Here is a 19,732-nt window from a genome sequence, read left to right as displayed (position 1 = left end):
TGTTGCTGTTTTTTAATGGCCATCATTATTGTGATCTGGTGTGACCAGATGAGCCGCCGTAGCAAGCAGCAGTGCCCCCACGTGTTTCGGCACCGTCACTGTCAGTCCGCATAGAGCTGTCAGTTCGTTTGTTTTACTCTGTTGTTTTTACCTGCGCGATGCCACTTGTTCAGTCTTAAGAGCAGTAGTTTTCTCTGCGAACTAAAGAAAGCAATCTTTGTTTTTGCTCTACCTTTGCTGTCTCTGATGTGTTGATAAAAATGAAGTACCCTCATTATAGGGGGGTTTTATCAACAAGGTTGTTTAAACCTTTCCCTCAAAAGTAGCAGTAATCACAGCTTTCAAAAATTAGCCAACTCTCTTTCATTTTTAGAGTTACATTTCCTCATGTTTCAAAATCAAAATTTAGATACAGTAAATTCTTTCAGGGGAGGGGCACTGCTGATTCGAAGAAGAGCAGTAAGGGAGATGATTATTTGAAATCTCTGATAACACTAAACTGGATTTTTTGGAAATTGGGATTTCCATTCCTCCATGACAGTCGCCACATGTGGCTAGTGACTACCCTATTGGACAACATGGATAAGGAATGTTCCCATCATCACAGGAAGTTTGATTTGACAGCTCTGGACTAGATTTTTTTCTTACAAAAGGAAAGATCCAAAGTATGGGTCAGAAGCATAAACTTCTTTTATTGTTCAACACAGAGATCTCTGCCAGTAACTTTTTGTAATTTTCCTTTTGCCTGTTAGGAATATATTCTGGTTTTGATTGGTCAGTTTGTACATATGTAAGATGTAGATGTTCAGTATATAATAGAGCTAGGGAGAGTTTCTGTCTTCCTATTAATCCCCACTTTCGTATTTGTATGAATAGGCGGCTCCTTGAGATAGGAAGAGATTATTGAAAGAAAATTGTTCTGTGTTTTGAGGTTTTTGAAAGGTTGGTAGTTCACACTCGATGTCAGTTAGAAGGAGGTTTTGTTACTGCGTGGTTTCAGTGAATTTCAGGTAATATTTTCATGGAAATATGGTATAATACACGTAATAATGTTGGCTTAAGAAGTGAGCTTAATTTTAATAGTGTGTCTTCTGTTTATTTAATCATGCTAAAGATTGAGAAAGTAAATCCTTTATTTTATGCATGTATAGTCTCATGCAGGAGTTGTTGACTTAAGAGCTTTGACAGATGGGACAAAGGAAAAAAGTCAAACTGAGCAATGGGTGCTTTGGTGGGATTAAGAGGATTGGTGGGGGGGGGGAGATAAGAAGATCCTGTGCCCGGGGACTACAGGGGTGAATCTCCGAGGCTGGAAGTGACTGAGAGGATGGGCACGTCCCAGTGTCTTTGGAGGATTTTCTTGGGATTGACGAGAATAATTTAGCAGTGACCCTGCTTTTCTCACAATCTGCTCGGCTTAGATGTTCATGTCCGCACACCGAGGTGGTTGGCAGCAAGGTCATCGCTGAGCTTGATCAGGCAAATGGCGGCAATTGCTTTTGCTCCTTGTGAACTGTGGCGATTTCCTAATCAGGAGATGAACCCTGGGGCATTAAGGATGCCGAAATTTCATCACAGGAGATGTGCAAACAGTGCAGCAAACAGAAATCGTCTCAGGCTAGGGTTGTGTTTTAATCACGTAGGTTTTAGCCATAAGTAAAGCGATTTTTGCCCTTGAGTTTTAAAAAGTTGGGGGGTTTTGTTTCAAATTAAACGGCTGGGACAAGATTGTTGGGTGAAATTTTTAATTTTAAAGTAACAATGGTTTTAGTTCTGCAGCACGCTCACCTTTAAAAACTGTATGTATCTAGATGACAGAAATTTGAAAATTAATCAACCAAATGATACGGTGTTAGTTAGTAATATGCTTTCGTTTATATTTAAAATATACAGTGCTGAAAATAAATGTTCATTTTTGTTGCCGAAAGAATAGTTTTACATTTTATAATTATGGTGAATGTAGAGAAAAGAGGAAAAAGTATCCAGCTTAGGATACAGCAGAACAATGCAGGGCATGCAGTTATTTTATCATCTAATATGTCAGCATTCAAGAATCTGAACCGATTGTTTAAAAAAAATCTTGTACTTTGTTTCTTTTGTTGCTCATTTCCAACTTTGTCATCTGTCAGAATGCAAAAAAAAATTATCCTTCTATAACCATTGACAGGATAACACAAAAGCTGTCTCCAGGTCGATATTTTGCAGCAATATTTTTAACATACGAACAGTAGTTTTTATAATTTCACCTTGGTGCTCAACCATTTATTATCGTATCAGAAGCATGTCAGTAATTCCTTTCTAAATGTCTGCTTCTTTTAGCGCTGAGACCCACATCAAGGGCTTCACACTGAACGATGCTGCCAACAGCCTCCTCATCATAACGCAAGTTAGGTGGGATTATTTGAAAGGTATGTCACAATGCTTGACCTTTACGTCACATTAATGCCTCTGCAGATTTTTCTTGTAACGCCCTTCGAATACTTGGATAAAGGAGTCCATTTAGCAAATTACCTGCTTATCAAGAGCCTTTTGTGGTAGCTGAGAGACGTAAATTACTGTACATGCATTTATAATACAGCTTGAATATGAATGTACTTGTCATTTGACCACTTAGTCCAGTTTCCATTCCATTTAACACAAGATGGGTTTTCTTAAGATGAATCACAGCTCTTCAGACATGCAAAATTTGTGTTCCAGAACGAGAGAAAGTACAGGCTTTCAAGTGCGTTAAAATTCACAGCACAAGTCATTTTGCTTTGGAAATTAACATACTTTAGAGCATCTGAAACAATTCCCAGCAGTTGTTTCTTGCATATTGTGTTGGTTGTGTGTGAGATAGCAAATGAGTTAAATTGAGTGTTAAATGTGTGGGATTGTGCACCAAATGATTATAATATTGATTTTTAAAACTTAATCTAATACTTTTTCAATAGTTCATAATACCAACAGCAATAAAATACAGTGTGTGTTTGGAGTTTAGCATTTTTCAATTAATGTTAAGAAGATAACCCCAGAAAGCTGCTGAGATGACTTTGGGGAGGACTGGAAAGGGGGCTGCTTGTTTGGTGGAGGGTATTTGTGGATCCGGAGGTCTTAAGAGTGAGCTCCCAAGGGGAAAAAGGATGACTCTCTTAAATTTAGGTAAGCGTCTTTTCTCCTTGGGCTTTACATTTGAATTTTAGTCAGTACAGTAAAACCACAGTGTTGCCAATACCACAAAACCCACGCAGAAAATCTTTAAGGAACGTTGAAATACAAGCTCTCTAACTGTTCACTGTGGTATCTCCTTTATTCCTTGGTCTGTAATAGTGATGTTATTCCTCACTTGCATGTTTATAAAATAATTTCACATCCCTGAGAAGAGGTCGCTAATTGTGCAGCTTTACTGTTGCCTGTAATACCTAAATGTGCTGGTCTTTCGACGTCCTCCTAATTGATGAGGACTGAGTATGTAAGTGGTGATTTCTCTTTTTCCAAAAGGTCTACCTCAGCACTCCCCAGGCAGGGCCAGCCCAACTAGACAGCCCTTCTGGGCAGAGCTTGTTACTAAAACTTCAAAAGCATTCATTTTATTTTTGATTAAAAAAAAAAAAAAAGCCTTTTTGTCAAGTTGATATTTTATGTAGAAATGATAAACATTTTTAAAACATTGAAAAGTTAAACTTGCTCCCCATATAAATAAGCTTGTATATTTCTGTGGACATGGAGATAAAGATACAACACTTTTTAAGGGGTTCATTTTTGAGCTGAATCTGAACTGAATTTGTTTAACCTGACTCCTGTCCTTCATTTGTGTGTTGGGTGCCCTGTGGAAACTACAAGAAACTTTATGATGTGATTTCACGTCTATTCTTCTCAGCTGTTCAGTTCAGCTGGAAGTTGGCTGAGAGTAGGAGCCATGACACCACCGCCTCCACCCCCGCATGCCGCCTCCCGCGGCTTGCCATCACCTAACCTGTCGTTAGAGGACGGAGATCGTTGGCAAGGATGGGAGTGGCGTTGGCACAGTCCCCGGCTCCTTGTCTTGCTCTGTGGCTGACTAGAGCTCCCAGTTTGTGAAATCCCCTTCTGCTTTTCAGGTTTCTTTTTCTCTGTCCCATCTAAAACGAAAATGAAGCCAGTTCAATCTTAATGTAATTTTCTGAGCAAATCCTGTTCTGGAAAATTAACAGCTGATTTGTGGCACCTTTGGAACATAAATCATTTTTTTTAATTTTTTTTTTTATTATATTATGTTAATCACCATACAGCACCTCCCCGGATTCCGATGTAAAGTTTGATGCTTCATTAGTTGCGTATAACACCCAGTGCACCATGCAATATGTGCCCTATAAATCATTATTAATAGGAAATTAAGGTGATTGTGAAAGGACTCAGGGGGAGAATGTGGATGGGTATACCATTTTGGGTGTCCCTTAGATCCTAAACTATACAGAAGGCGAGTCCCATTATGGGAATTTGATTTAGGTTCTAAGGTCCCATGTTCCTTTGGGTAGTTGTAAAATGATCAGCTGTCCCTGTCCTTCTCTGTCTCTTGCTTACACGTGCACCTTAGATGCAGGCTCTGGGGTGTTGGATTCTGGGTTTGGTGTCTAGCAATATGACCTTGGGCAAATTAATATTTAAACTCTGTATCTCAGTTTCTGACCTGTAAAATTGGTACTTAGCTCAGAAGGGTAGTTGTGAGCGTAGCTGTTTACTGTGGCTGCATGTAGTAAATGCTCAGCAAAGGTAGAAAAGGTCCAGTTTACACTAGTTACTGTCATCTCTGTTGTTGTCTTATTTTTGTTACTCTTGATCCAGTGGTGAGAAGATCCTCCCTAGCGGACAGTACTCTTGGTTAAAAGAATAATTTTAAGTTGATTATCTGTGTATGACTATCAGTTAAGAAGATTTTATCAAGCTTTTTTAGAAATAATTACTAAAATAATATAAATAACATTTTTTGTTTCTAATATATACATGAGTATTTATAACATTTTGGTGAATGTGCCTTTTAAATGACCTATTTTCTCTTTTCCCACTTGAGAATTACTGATTTAGATTGTAGATTTGGGAATATTTAAAAATTGTTGACTCAGTAATAAACACTGAACACATTATATTTTTTACTATAGCACTTTTAATGGACTGTTTAATTATTACCCTTTCCCCATTCTTCTGTAGGAGACAGGTTGTTCTCATTTGGAAGCTGCCTCCAGAGTCTTAATGTTTTCTAGGTTACGTTGCTTTAATTTCAAAAAAGCCATGAAGTTTTTCTTGGCAGCGGTAGTGGTGATTGTTATACTAAGTATTAAATTTTCCCTCCAGTCTACCACTTTATCTTTAATGTAATGATTTCGCTACACTGGCACATGAGTCCGTAAATGGAAAGGATATTCCATATTTATCCATAATCAGGTACTTACTAAAACAAACAAAAAAACCTGTGACTGTATCCATGGGAATCTGATGATCTTTATTTTCTTTGAAAAATGAGTGCAAGTGAATAACTACTAAGTGTTCAATCATGTAAAATGAATTTGTTAGTGTGGAAGTTGAATGGCCCAGGTTGGCTGCTGTTGCATAATCGATCCTATTTAGACTAGAAAGAGACATTGTTTTCAAGGAAGAATCTTTGGGCTCTTAGAAGATTTTGATAATCAGGTAATTTTGAATGTAATAAAATCTGGGAAGGTATGAATGTGGTAGAAGTTACAATATTTTGAGAGACTCTTTAATTTTTAAAATTCCGATTTATATTTTTCTGAACTTCCAAATTCCTTGAAATCAGTCACTCAGTGTTATCCCTGAAGGGAGCCCACATTCTGTCAGTAGCATTTGTATTTTCTCTCTGATTATTTAAAGAAGAAATTCTCTGGTCTCTGATATTTTATAGTCAAATAAATCATTATTTTTTTTAGGTTTCTCATAAAGTATTAATATTTTCTGTAATCTAGAATAAATTATTCATAGCTTTTTGTGTGTAGCTGTTTGGTGCTCGTATTTAAAAGCTGGTTTTCAAAATGCATTAGGCAGTACGGTTCATAAAAGAAAAACTCTGTCTCCTGCTCTTCTTTTGTAGAGGCTCTGACAACACTAAGAACAGCCTTGGACCTGGAGCAGATACCTTCTAGGGTGGCAGTGACCCGCCTTATTCAGGCGTGTGCCTTGAAGGGTGATGTAGAAAGCATACAGGCGATTCAGATGATGGTAGATGGATACGAACATTCAATTGGACTTTCACATATGGTTTTCATCAATAACATTGCTTTGGCACAAATAAAGAAGTGAGTATTTTCAACTTTTCCTTCGCTGGATACTGGAGGGAACATTATCTCAAATACCACCTTTTAAAAACTTCCTTAGGCTATTAGAAACCCTATCAACTGCAGAGGAAATATTGATGCCAGTTGCTGATTGTTCTCTATTACAGAATAATTATATGTTACAAAATGTGTTTTAGCTTTAAATTTGACCTTAGAATGACATTTATCAAATTTTTAAATCCATGAAACTTTCTCCACTGTTGATAACTTCTCTCATTCATACCTGCCAGGCCCCTGTTGTTGAAACACTGACACAGATGTGGATCATGAGTTCATGTCATTGTCAGCAACACTTGAGGGTGACACTCTACTGGAACATTGCGAAAGCAGAGAGACACACGAGCTTGCTAGAAATACACGTCTGTTTTCCCCACCGTCCTATCCATCCCCTCCTGTCAACACACACCTGTAAAAAGGGAGGTGTTTAGAGGTGATTCTCTTACCACCATCTCTAGATTCCTTAGTAGACTCGCCACTGTATAGAAGTAAATAAATACTTGATTCTTATTAGCCTGGCTAGCAGAGGACATTGCTCAAGTTAAAGATTCATGGGACGATTATGAAACTGGCACTCTTCGTGATTTGAGTGTTCTTTGTAGTTCACCTCACCTACAGTTAATGGGTTGTGACTATTAAAATGTAATGTTTGTTTTTGCAGGGGTTTTTGTTCCCATTTCTCTGGGCAGAGAAGTTTTGTTTTTCCCTTTTAAAACTGCTTCCCTCCAGATAGAACTTTAAATGTTCCCTTAATCAGAAAATGTAGATATGTTAAGTCAGAAGATCAAGGAAATTATCCAAGTAAGATCTGGATGAATTTTAAAATGTTAACCATATTAAACAGTTGTACATGATGTGGAGAATGTGTTTTTATTCCCTGTTAAATAATTACCTCACTAAAACCCATAAGAGAAATGTGTTGTAACAGGGCATTCATTTTAATTAGAGAATTCTTATGTGCTAGGTAAGAATTCCAACATAAAATTGACTATTTGGATTCAGAGTGCCGTATCATAGCTAGTAAAGTATTGATCGAGGAGTACCTTGACCAAAAAGATAATCACGCAGATCATTTTTATCATAACTTGTTATGTAAGGCTATGTCATTGATTTTTTTTAAAAATGCAAAGTGTAAAGATACTTTTTTCTGAGAATTTTAGTATAAATTGATTATTTTTCAAATGTTGTATGATATCCGACAAAAACAAATTGATGTGATGTGGTTGGAAAACATGAAAGTAGACCTTTGGGCGCCTGGGCAGCTCAGTCGGTTGAGCATCTGCCTTCGGCTCAGGTCATGATCCCAGGGTCCTGGGATGGAGCCTCACGTCGGGCTCCCTGCTCAGCCGGGAACCTGCTTCCCTCCCTCCCTCTGCCGCTGCTCTGCCTACTTGTGCTGTCTCTCTCTGTCAAATAAATAAATAAAATCTTAAAAAAAAAAAAAGTAGACCTTTGAAGACACCGTTAGCGTCCGTGAGAACCCTGCGGTACTACGCGCGATCTTCACCTCGTGCAGTGGGGAGCAGTGGTTGTGGATCATGAAGCCAGAGTTACAGCGCTTAATTAAGTTTTCGTATTATACCCAAAGAGCTGCAAAATCAAATTAGATATTTAAGCTGAACTATTTTCTTAAGTTATCGTCATCGATTCTTCTATATGTAAGTGTTCAGTCATGTCTCTCGAGCAGTGCGTTACAGTAAGCAGCTACTTCAGTTATTGTAGCATGAACTGCCTAGTGATTGCTTTTGCCACCTCCATGTGATTGCGTTCGATTTGCATAGTGGTTTTTATCCGGTTAGTGGTATTTTTATTTCCTTTTTTTCCTGAAATATTTGTATATGTGAATCTCTATGTTCTCATACAAAAACTACCTGCAATATTAATACAAAAGTAAAGAGGTTTTTTTTGTTTTGTTTTGTTTTACAATTTATTTTACTTTGTCTTACAGCAATAACATAGATGTCGCAATAGAAAACATTGAAAATATGCTTACTTCGGAGAACCAAACCATGGAACCCCAGTACTTTGGCTTGGCATACTTATTCAGAAAAGTCATAGAGGAGCAGTTGGAACCAGCAGTTGAAAAGAGTACGTGAGCTGTTCTTGCTAAAGAACACGGAAGCACATTTTCTCTCTGGCGAGGCTGGACCAGATGTCTTTCGTGGTTGAGTTATACCACTATTTAAACAAAAGGTTTCTCTTACCTGTTACTTTTTCAGTAAGCATCATGGCGGAGAGACTGGCCAATCAGTTTGCAGTTTACAAACCTGTCACTGATCTTTTCCTTCAGCTTCTGGATTCAGGCAGGGTGGATGATGCCAGAGCTCTCCTACAGGTAATGAGCAGTGGGGCTTGGGGCTTGTGAGAAGTAAATGGAGAAATTACCAGACCTAGGTGTGGGGTAGGATACCGGAAATGGAGCATGGTGCTGCTAGCACCTTTACATTTGGTGTGAGTCAAGGTCTCCTGACAAGGGCTGGATTGTAAGTTGGAGGTTGCTGGTTTTAAAGATGCCAGTCCAGGCTAGAAATGCCCTTAGGTTTGAAGGGGAGTGAGGGAAGACATGTTTTGCTGATTTAAAGACAAATGTTTTTGTGCAGATAGGTAATGCAAAACCATTCCTTTGATTTCCTACTTTAATTTCTCTAATGCTCTAAAGACTGTGCATCACCATGGCAACACAGTTTGCAAACAAAAAGTAGGAAATGTTTGCTTTTCAAGTACAGCTTCTCACTTGAATACTCAAACATTCTCAGTGCCTTATTCAAGGTTTATTAAGAGTTGAATTTGCTTTCTATTCACTTGTGTGTCACAGACACATTAAATGACAAATGCAGGTCTCTGTGGCCCGCACTTTCAGTTAAATTAGCAATCTTCAGGGAGGGAGACAACTGCATTCATGCCATTTTAACAGCACTAAATATAAAGCTGTGCCAAGTGCCGACAGAACGGTGGGTGATCGGAGCTGCCACTGGCAATGTACACAAACAGGCACCACTGGGGAGCCCTTCCCAGCAGGTGGCAGTCAAACAGTCACCGTGATCCCGCCAACGGCTGTGTTTGTGTAGACTCCTTGTGTCAAATTGAGGCCTGGGACCAATTTCTGATAGTAAATAGTATTATATTCAGTTCCATTTTTATGAACTGTGAAACATGTTAAGTGGTAGATAGGGAAGGTGAAACTGCACCCCTGTGCTGGAGCTCTAGCTTTGATCCTGAAAGTTCATCTAGTTTGACAGAATCCAAGCCCTATTTAAAAGGAGTTCTTGGGAAATTTCTCTGTGTGAACAGTTTTGTAAAAGGCGGAAATTGGCACTCGCCTCTAAGGCCTTTTCAGTTTTTGTTCCCGGACAGAGAAAAACTCCAGCTAATTGGGAATGTTTTGGTTTGGTTTGGTTCGATTTGATTCCTTTTTTTTTTTTTCCTTCCCTCCTCTCCCTCCCCCCCTCCTTTTTTTTAAACAGAAAAGGCAGTTTATCATAGATAAGGACTCCAGGAATCTTATTGTTGTTTCATCTTGCTGTCTTTAAATGTTAAAAGTTCCATCTGAAAGGAATAAACTCTAAGGCTTTATCTTGGTGTGTACATATCTAAGTGTACCTACTAGGGCCATGTGCCTCTCTAATTACGCATGTGATGGTCCTCGTTCCATTTTAACACACTATTTTGATCGTTCTTTAGAAAGTGGCACTTGCTGTTTCATCTGCCAGCTTGTCCTGAGCCGTCATCGTCCAGGCGCTTCCTAGACTGCATGCGCTGACAGCAGCCTCGGCTGCTGCCTGTGCCCTCCGGGCTGCACTCACACCTCGGCCTGTCTTGGGCGCCTGGTGACAGCTGTGTGTTGATGCAGCAACCACAGTCTTTTCTTCGTCGTCATCCCTTCCGTAGAGGGAGGCTTCAGATGATAAACCCTTTACCCATCCTTTACCTGCTTGTCAAACAGTAAAAGATTATTCTTGCTGCAGCAAAGAATACTTTATTCACAGATGTTGAAAACATCAGTTTATAATGTAAATGTTCTGTGTGTCCCCAAAAGTTCTTTTTATACTATTCGTTTTAGTATTGACAATGTTTTAAAGCTTTGAAAGAGCAATGTGCTTTTAGAAACTTAAAAGAATGACATCTGTGATGAGTGTAAACTAAAATATTGTCTTGCCATATTTGATTTCACTATAGCATCTAAGATTGGATAGACACTTGATTTATCTGGTCTGTCATATAAACTTTTTTTTTTGAGTTTAACTTTTGTCTCTTTCTCAAGCGCTGGCTGTCTGTTGCAATGAAAGCCTTTTATAAAATAGAGAGATTGAAATCAGTCCTTTTGTATGCATAAGTGTAGGTAATTATACTTTAAAGAGAACTTGCTTTGTACATTTTAATTTTTATAAAGAAACGAGCAGTTATCTCCCTGACACCTTATTAAATGTATAATTAACCTTATGATCCCTAGCTCACTTGTGAATGCTTGGCAGAATAATTGGAGAGGAATAGTGCTTCTTTTTTTCCTCTTTCTTTGCAGTCCTAAACCTTATTCTGCGGTTGTTGAAGCGTTAGTTTAATTTTTCCCTTTTCTTTTTAAACAAACTTTATACTCACAGCGCCAAGGGCGACATACTCACGAAAGCTCGGCGTAACTCACATTTGTTTTCTGTTTTCTTACCGTACAAAAATTGGTTGACTAGTATGCCTTCCCATTGGTATTATTGTGAACTTTGTTAATTGGAAATATTCACCTTGGTCTACTTGTTTATCAAAAACCTTCATTTACTGAATGGTGTTTCCGATTTTTAGAGATGTGGTGCGATTGCTGAACAAACTTCAATCTTCTTGGTGTTCTGTCTGAGGAGCGCTCAGAGACCAGGAAAGGTACTGTGCTTGACTTGCTGACACATCAGGGATGCTAGAAGCCATCTTGTTCAGGGTACTGAGTTTCACGTAAGAGCTTTGGTTCAGCACCTTACCTAAAAACACTGTGGAGACTGATGATTTTGTTTGTCTCTACTTGTTTACTTTTTTAGATGTTGATACAGAGTGAGTTCTGGCTCCTTTGTTGTACAGGAAATGCAAAAGAAGTTCATACAGTGAATTCCTCGTTCATGTAGTTGTATGAGAAGAGCCCTAAGAAAGGGCCCTTACAGGGGCGCCTGGCTGGCTCAGTGGGTGGAGCGTGTGACTCTTGATCTCAGGGTTGTAATTTCAAGCCCCACACTGGGTGTAGAGCATACTTTAAAAAAAAAAAAAAAAGATAGGCCCTTAAAAATGGAAGATAAAAATCCCGTTGCGTAGGTCATTTGGTCTGTTTAACAGTGGGGAAGCAGTGCAGAGGCACATGTCCCACTGCAGAGTGTCTCTGTGCTGGTGGCTACTTCTGGCCATTTCCCAGGTCCAAGCCACCAGGTAGATGAGCCACTTGGCTTTAAAACTCGCATGTGCCGCAAATTCGTGTTCTCTATTTGTATAGTTACCTTATTTACACTAAAAGCTGTGTGTGTGTGTGTGTGTGTGTGTGTGTGTGTGTGTGTGTGTGTGTAAAACCAGAAGCAAGTCCTAGTTTTGATGTTAAAAAAAAAAGAATAAAACATATTTCTATAGATCTGATTTTACCTATTGGGTACCACGCACCCCATTCTTGGTTTATTTGGGCACATACAAAGTTTCAAACTGAGTGTCAGTTGTAATGTTTGTTTTATGTGAAATATTTGGTTTCCAGTCTGAGAGGTCTAGTTCTCCTTAATTTCCCCCACACTGCCACCCTGTTTTTGTGGTGGTGTTTTTTTTTAATTTACCTAATTGCACTTTTTTTACCTAATTGACTTATATTTATTTACAACAAACAGCTTTTCAAAAATACTTAGTTGCCCTTTTCTTTTTCCTTTCAAAGAGACTGTTTTTAAATTTGTGATTAAAAAGTACAAGAAATCTAAAAAGCACTTGTCACTGTACATATGGGTCTATGCCCATATGCCAGATACCTACTGCCTTGCTCCAAAGGTGGATAGAAGTGTACAGTAACACAGCCGCTGAAAACATTCCCCCCGGGGGACTTCTAATTGTAGAAAGTCCTGGGAGGATGCAGGTCCAGTTATACATAGATTGACTGAATAAGTGTGTAAAAAGTGAATTAGGGTTTTTAAAAATTCCAGTTACAGTGTCTAGCAAATATTTGACAGAATAAGTAAGCCAGATGCAGTTTCTTGTGTGAGATGGGAACATGGCATATAAAATCATATAAAATCCACCCTTGATTTAACCAGTAATATCGGAATGTGTTTAGATATCACTAGGATGTGGCAGGTCTGTACTCACTACAAGAACTAAACCCATAGGTGTGTCCAGATAACCTCTGAAAGTAATCAAGTAAACATTCCAGTGAGATCTGGAAATCCTCTGTTTATATACAAAGCAGGGAAAACTTCAGAATGTTTGATCGAATGAATTCTTCACGTTTTATTTAAAAATCTTGGCACCTGGAGATACAGTTAATACCTCTTTCTGCTCTTTGGGATCTTGTAACTTCTTGGTGAGGTTGACAACAGAAGCAATCTTGATGATATTTTATTTATTTATTTATTTATTTATTTATTTTTCTTCATGATATTTTAGAAAAACATTCATAGAAGTGCGAATGGAATTTCATTAACTTTTGAAAAATGCTTCTTTTGGCTGTAAATTATTAAATGAACAATAAATACTAAGATCTACAGAAGGGGAAGAAGTTAATTAAAATTCAGTAGACAATTGTGTTGTAATTGTTGTGAAGATTTCCTGATATAATGTCCGTAAATCAGTGTTTTATTTCACTCTTCTTTTGAGTTGTGGTAACTTTTCCTATATTTAATTTCCTAGGCATCAACTCTGAAGTCTTTGTTAGAATTGATTCCTGAATTAATTGAAAAGGAAGAAACATACACTTCAGTCATGAAAAGCTATGGTAATAAGTTTAATCTGACTTTGTTATTTAAGTGATTTAGATATTTGTAGTATAGTCAACTAAATTTTCAGTTTTGTCAAAGGTGGTAATTCTAAATATCAGGCAACTATGATATAAATAATTGATTTAGCTTTAGAAAATGTTTTAAAACTGTATTTAAGAAAATATGTAATTATTCTTAGAATTTTAACATAAAAAAGTATCACTGAGTATCTTCAGCAGGGCCCAGATTCTTTGAAGAGGACCCCAGGCTCCCGGAAAGACTTGGAGGGTCCCCTTGGGCGTATATATACTGGGAAGCAATCCAGTCTCCCCAAGGCCACCTGAAACATAACATGAAATAGGTACATAGTTGAGACTGTCACGTGACTTGCCTTCTTGCTCCTTCAGTACCCTCACCACCTGCTTACACTTTTGAAATAAACCCCTTAATTAAAAAAGCGGGCCCCAAGATTTTACTTTAAATCACAGTGGAAATTCCAGTCTTTTAAGCAGTTTGTTCCCTGATTGCCAGCTCATCACACATGAAAGGGAACCAGGCTATAAAGTTTTCTCAGTAATCAAGATAAATGTAAGCATTTCATTTCCTAGTTATGATCACCGGTCCATCTGCCACCCACTGATTTGCTCACCTGAGGCAAGGGATAAATAAAGAATTGCTTTGTTGATTTTATTGTTGTCGGGACAACAAACTGCAATCAGAATTAGTAACTTGGTTCTCTGTTTTCCACCCTTATGAGGGGACCGTGATAGATTTCAAAACAGAGGCAATAATCTTGAAGTTCCATTAGGGGGTTGGGAGATGTTAAATAACGAGTACATACCACGAACTAGTGCCCAGACAGTATAAAACTGCTACTAAATTATGTAATCCCACTTGGGAATTGGGATGGGGAGGAGCGTGGAGACCATGAAGGTGTGTTGAAAGGCAAGATGGAAGAGTTTTCTGAGTAGCTTCCTGGAAAATGGTAGAGCTTGAGCTGAGCCCTTGACAGTGGCAGAGAAAAGTTTACCCTACAGGGACCAGTTTTCCTATAGACAGGAAATTGACTTCACCCAGACTGCAAAGATCTGTTCAAGTCCAGTGAGAACTGGTGAGTCATCCATGCTCGCTCCGTTTTGGGAGATTCTTGGATCCTTGGATTGACGTCCATCCATCCTGGGGGCTCGCCCTGGTGTGCTGGAGTTAGGATCAGTTCTGCAGCACTGTTGGAGGGTAGGGTATTGTTAGGTGCTTAGTTGTTGACAATCTAACGCAAAATTAAAGAGTCAAACTACCAGCAGTAATTGCTAGTAGAGCCCTTGTAATCTCAAGAGTAAACCTGGAAGTGAAATTTCTACACGACAGCCACAGCTGGAGAGCCAGCTGAACTTAGCCCCTAGGCTACTTCATCAGCCCTTTAAGTGAAATAAATATTAGTGTAACTTGTTAATGTTAGGTAGATGTGTATAGTTTCTTTATGCAGATAATGTATTTAGAATATTTTTTGTTACTGTAGCCAAATATATTCTTCGTATTTGCTTATTTTATAGTAGAATGTATTGCCAGTCTTTTTGGTGTTGTTTAGCTGATGATCTCTATCTTGATGTAGGTCTAGATTTCCACATAATTTACATGACCCTCACCACAACAGTCCTTGAATTAGCTTGATTTCAAGTGTGGTTTTAAGCAGAAGAGGGTTGAATGGTATGTGTTTGCTCCGTGATTGAGGACTTTGGTTTGTGGTTATTTTAACTATCATGGGTCTTTTAGTAGACTTATTTGTCATCTTCCTTCTCTTTCCTCCTGAATAATGCTGAATGAGAAGTTTGGGGAGGAGTGAGGGAGCTGGTAGACTCTGGATCTGGCTTTTTGCTGAAAGTAGTTAAGTATTCGTTTATCTTGGGATGAAGGGATTCAGGAGAGTCCCTGAATGGCTAAGTGTTGTTGGGAAAAGAGGAAGGTAGGTTGTCTTTATCTGTGTTTAATATTTTTCTTCCAGCCTTAGACAAGGACGCTGTATCTGCCAAAGCACTGTATGAACATCTGACTGCAAGGAATATAAAATTGAATGATCTGTTTCTAAAGCGTTACGCAGTTTTGCTGAAGAAGGCTGGAGAGCCTGTCCCCTTCACCGAACCCCCTGTGAGTGTTTCTTAATTAAGGGGGGGGCATACTGCTGCAGATTTCATATTAATGTGTAAAAAAAATAAGTTGAATACTTAATTACATAAGGATTAGATCTCTGTGAAGAAGCCTCAGAGGAGGGCTTTGGGAACTAAGCAGTCATGCCGCAGGTTTGGCTGTGGGAGAACATAGCCCCATGGGGCTGAGGTTTGAAATACAAGGTCAGTCTCAGACCTTTAGCTATAGGTATGGATTTATCAAATGTCCTTGGGGCAGTTCTCTCGTCATTTCAACTCGAAGTAGGATTTAATGGCCTATATGTCAATAGCCAAGCTCATTGTCTCCCTGTGAATTACTTGTTCATTTTAAGCAAGTTGGTTTTTATATTTGTTTATATGGCAAAAGGATCACCACGGTAAATCCATTAACATCCGTCACTGCACATAGTTACGAGTTTTTTTTCTTGTGATGAGAACATTCAGGATCCACTCTCCCAGCTGCTTTCCCATATGCAATACAGTATTATTGACTAGAGTCTCCGTGCTGGACATTACATCCCCATGACTTAATCATTTTATCACTGGAAGTTTGTGCCTTTTGACTCCCTTCATCCCTTTTGCCCACCTGAGGCAACCACCAGTCTGTTCTCTACACCCATGAGCTTGGGGCTTTTTGTTTGTTTTTTGATTTTTGTTTTGTTTTTTAGGTTCTACATAAGTGAGGTTATATGGTATTTGTCTTTTCTTTGTGATTTATTCTATTTAGCTTAAAGCTCTCAAGGTCTGACCATGTTGTCACACATGGCAATATTTTATTCTTTTTAATGGCTGAATAATATTCCGTGTGTGTAACATACACACGTACATATATATGTATCACGTATGTACCATGTTTTCTTTATCCATTCATCCACTTATGCACACTTAGGCTGTCTCCATGTCTTGGCTTCTGTGAATAATACTGCAGTGAACACTGGAGTGGATGTCTTTTGAAATTGGTGTTTTTGTTTTCTTTTGGTGAATATCCAGTAGTGGACTTCACTGGATCATATGGTGTTTCTATTTCTTAGTTTTTTTGAGGAACCTGCATACTGTTTAGACAGTGGCTGTACCACTTTGCATTCCCACCAACAGTGCAGGAGGGCTCCCATTTCTCCACATCCTCGCCAGCGCTTGTTATTTCTTGTCTTTTGTATCCTAGCCATTCTGACAGGTGCGAGGCACTCCTCGTTGTGGTTTTGGTTTGCGTTTCTGTGGTGCTGAGTGGCGTTGAGCATCTTTTCATGTGTCTCTTTGCCCTCTGGGTGTCTTCTCTGGGAAAATGTCTCTTCAGGTCCTCTGCCCATTTTTAATCAGTTGCCCAGGAAATTTTACTTTGTTCTACTTTAATAAGAGAAATCATACATGCAAAATTCCTTTATTGTGTCATTAAGCTGCAAGTCGGGACACCATGTTTATTTGAACCTTCCATAGCTGGGCGTAAATACCTGCGTGCACATGCGCACGCACAGCGGAGGCTCTCGGTGCAGCTTTAACTCTAGACTTGCGGCCCTTCAGCTAGTGATTTCATGAACAGAAAGGAATGCTGAGGCTTGAGGGGATAGCAGTTGCCACGGGCCCGGTGGTCTTTGCTATCAATTTGCAGCACTTTATGCCTTTTGAGGGTTTTGTTTTGTTTTGTATGACTTTTGCATTTTGTGCCATGAGTTCTTGCTTGTGACTGTACCTATAACTTCCCTCCTTTGTCTCCTAACAGGAAAGCTTCGAATTTTATGCAAAGAAGTTGAAGGAATCAACGGGAAACCCTTCATGAAGCAAGCAGGCACTATATTTTGTGTGTATTTGTGATTCAATGTCTAAAATGTTATTTTTAAAATATATTTGAGAGGACAGAATAAATAAATGAAAAGTTACATTGTGTATTTTTTTTATTCATAATGTATATATGTTCAACACTATTGACAATAACTGTGCACTTAGTCAATAAACTTTTTGGGGTTTTGCCTACAACATAAATCTGCAGCATTTAAGACTTGCTTCATCCCTTTTGCCCACCTGAGGCAACCACCAGTCTGTTCTCTACACCCATGAGCTTGGGGCTTTTTGTTTGTTTTTTGATTTTTGTTTTGTTTTTTAGGTTCTACATAAGTGAGGTTATATGGTATTTGTCTTTTCTTTGTGATTTATTCTATTTAGCTTAAAGCTAAATAGACTTGCTTGTTAATGTTATTTGCAAATTTTGGAGCTAGACAAAATGATGCTCAGTGAGCTTTCTGAGGCTTTACTATTCTGTGACAGGAATTCTCTTCATGTGTGAAACCTGGCATAATTTTCCAGTTCTGTAAATTGCTGGCACCGGCAGGCATGGTGTAAAGTCGTGACATCTAGCACTCGTTTTCCGGTGAGAAACAAACTCAGAGACTGTCTCTTCCCCTTGGTCAGGGTGCTATTTGCCAACACTTGGATGCTCCCCGCCATTCTTTCCCTTCTACCACGGAGGCTTCCAAGAGGCTGTTCATAGACATCTCTAAGATTGAGCCCTAGCCGTGACTTTGATCATGAAGAAGAGAGCCGTGCATTTCCTCTTGTCTTGGTTTCAGGTTTGCCGGCACAAGTACACCCCTACAACAGGCTTTTGTTACTTCATACTCATCCTTTGAATATGTGATTTTATATGTGAAGGAAATTGTGGTTTGTATTCAGTTTATCAAAGTTATCTCCAGATTGGTTTTCATACCTATTAATATCTGTATTATCCGTTGTTACTATAAAATAATTCAGGCTGGGTTGTGAAACGCTTTACCATTACAAAAGTATCTTAATATGTAACAGTGACCTATTTGGGGAAATGTTTTATTTGAAATTTATCATTGAAAATTTAACATTGAAAATGTTTTATTTGAAATTTATCCTTATTTTGGTGTATTCCTTATCCATTTGAAATCAGTGGTTCCCACTATTTACATGAGGGGACCCCTTGCCTTGTAGGAAGTAAGCTGGCCTTATGCTGGTTTTGCTGCTGACCTGAGTTGTGGACCCAGCCATCCTTCATCTAGAGCCTTCAGGTGGCATGAAAGGGAGGGATTGATGGAGGGAAGCAATAAGTAAACGACATCGCGACATTGGCTGTGCTTTTCTTCATCTCTGTTTTGTGGAGTTAGACCTAAAGGTTTAGAGGCCTTGGCCAATGCCAAGTTCCAGCCTAGAGGACTTAATGAAGCTCTCCTTTGTTTGCTCCCCAGGGGCAGGACCTACAGCTGTTGTGTCTATACCTGTGTTGTCTGATTGGCCATGAGCCTCACCCTGTTAGTGATTCCACTGAAGCAGGCCTTATTTTTTGCAGTTATGCTAACAAATTAGTGGAGCTACATTTTATTGATGTTCATTGAAATAGGTGTCTCAGATGAGGCATTACCTTGGGACATACCCTGGACTTCCCAGTTTTGTCTGGGCCAGAGACTGAGAGTACAGTCTTATTTGCATGAAGTGACTCTAAGCCATCCTTGTGTATGACGCTGGTAAAAGGCAACGTTTAGTGCAGAGGAAATAGGTACAAATCCCTCATCTAGCATTCTAAACAGCAATACTGGCTTCCCCTATTGAATTTAAATATTTAAAGTGTAATTGTATATTCTAGGTGAGCTAAGAAATGCTTTCTAAATAATAGCAAAATTGAAACAAATAGAAATAGAGAGCAAACACAATTATGGCACTCGAAAATATGATTTAGACTAAAATTATAAGGAAACAGCTAACTCTAAAAAAGTAAATGTCATGGTAAACTTTTGGAAAGTATGTTTTACGTGTAATTGTATGTTCATGTATTTGAACCTAATTTTAATGTGAAATGCTTTGAATAAATTATACTCCAAAAACCTGTGAACTTCATTTTTAATATTACGAAATTTTTGCATAATTACTTTTATCATTTTAAGGACTGTAGTCTTAAAATTTTAAATTTACAATCGTGTGGTAGCCTCTGCTGCAGCCAGAATTTCTCTGCTAAATGGTGTACAGTTGGTGTGCAGAGAATCAATGATATCACGGCTTCTCTGTTGTAAGGACGAGGAGATATTTGAGATCCCTGAGGTACAAAGTTGGTGAGAATTAATTAGTAGAGGTGGTTATATGGTAAATGGACACTGAAAACAAAGGGGGTTTTATCTGCATTAGGTGTCAGAAGGAGCATTCCACAGCTGCACAGAGCAGTCCCGGGCACACTTCCCCCCCTTGCCTTACCCTCCTGTTCCTTCCTTGGGCGAGCTTGCTGTGGTTAATATGGGGGGCTCCTCTCTGTGGCTTCTTGACCCTTCTCCCCACCTAGCCTATTAGTTGTCTCTCCAGGGCTCCCGCAGCCACTTGAAGGAGGAGGTACCACGCAGCTTGTGAA

The 19,732-nt window shown here is 38.9% G+C and overlaps 1 protein-coding gene across 1 annotated transcript in view; it reads left to right on the top strand.

The window, feature by feature from the left end:
- Nucleotides 1-19,217, top strand: part of LRPPRC (leucine rich pentatricopeptide repeat containing) — a 110,962-nt gene extending 91,745 nt beyond the window's left edge. Inside the window, exons 31-38 of the mRNA XM_002912436.4 lie at nucleotides 2,320-2,408; nucleotides 6,065-6,269; nucleotides 8,254-8,393; nucleotides 8,525-8,640; nucleotides 11,097-11,171; nucleotides 13,152-13,236; nucleotides 15,219-15,361; nucleotides 17,099-19,217. Of these exons, the coding sequence (XP_002912482.2) occupies nucleotides 2,320-2,408; nucleotides 6,065-6,269; nucleotides 8,254-8,393; nucleotides 8,525-8,640; nucleotides 11,097-11,171; nucleotides 13,152-13,236; nucleotides 15,219-15,361; nucleotides 17,099-17,155 (910 nt within the window). The 3' untranslated portion in view covers nucleotides 17,156-19,217. The remainder of the gene's footprint in view (nucleotides 1-2,319; nucleotides 2,409-6,064; nucleotides 6,270-8,253; nucleotides 8,394-8,524; nucleotides 8,641-11,096; nucleotides 11,172-13,151; nucleotides 13,237-15,218; nucleotides 15,362-17,098) is intronic.
- The last annotated feature ends 515 nt before the right edge of the window (nucleotides 19,218-19,732 follow it).

This window comes from Ailuropoda melanoleuca, chromosome 4 (assembly GCF_002007445.2).
Source record: "Ailuropoda melanoleuca isolate Jingjing chromosome 4, ASM200744v2, whole genome shotgun sequence".
Lineage (NCBI taxonomy): Eukaryota > Metazoa > Chordata > Mammalia > Carnivora > Ursidae > Ailuropoda > Ailuropoda melanoleuca.
Note: the sequence above shows the minus strand (reverse complement) of the source record. Positions and strands in the feature narration are given on the sequence as shown.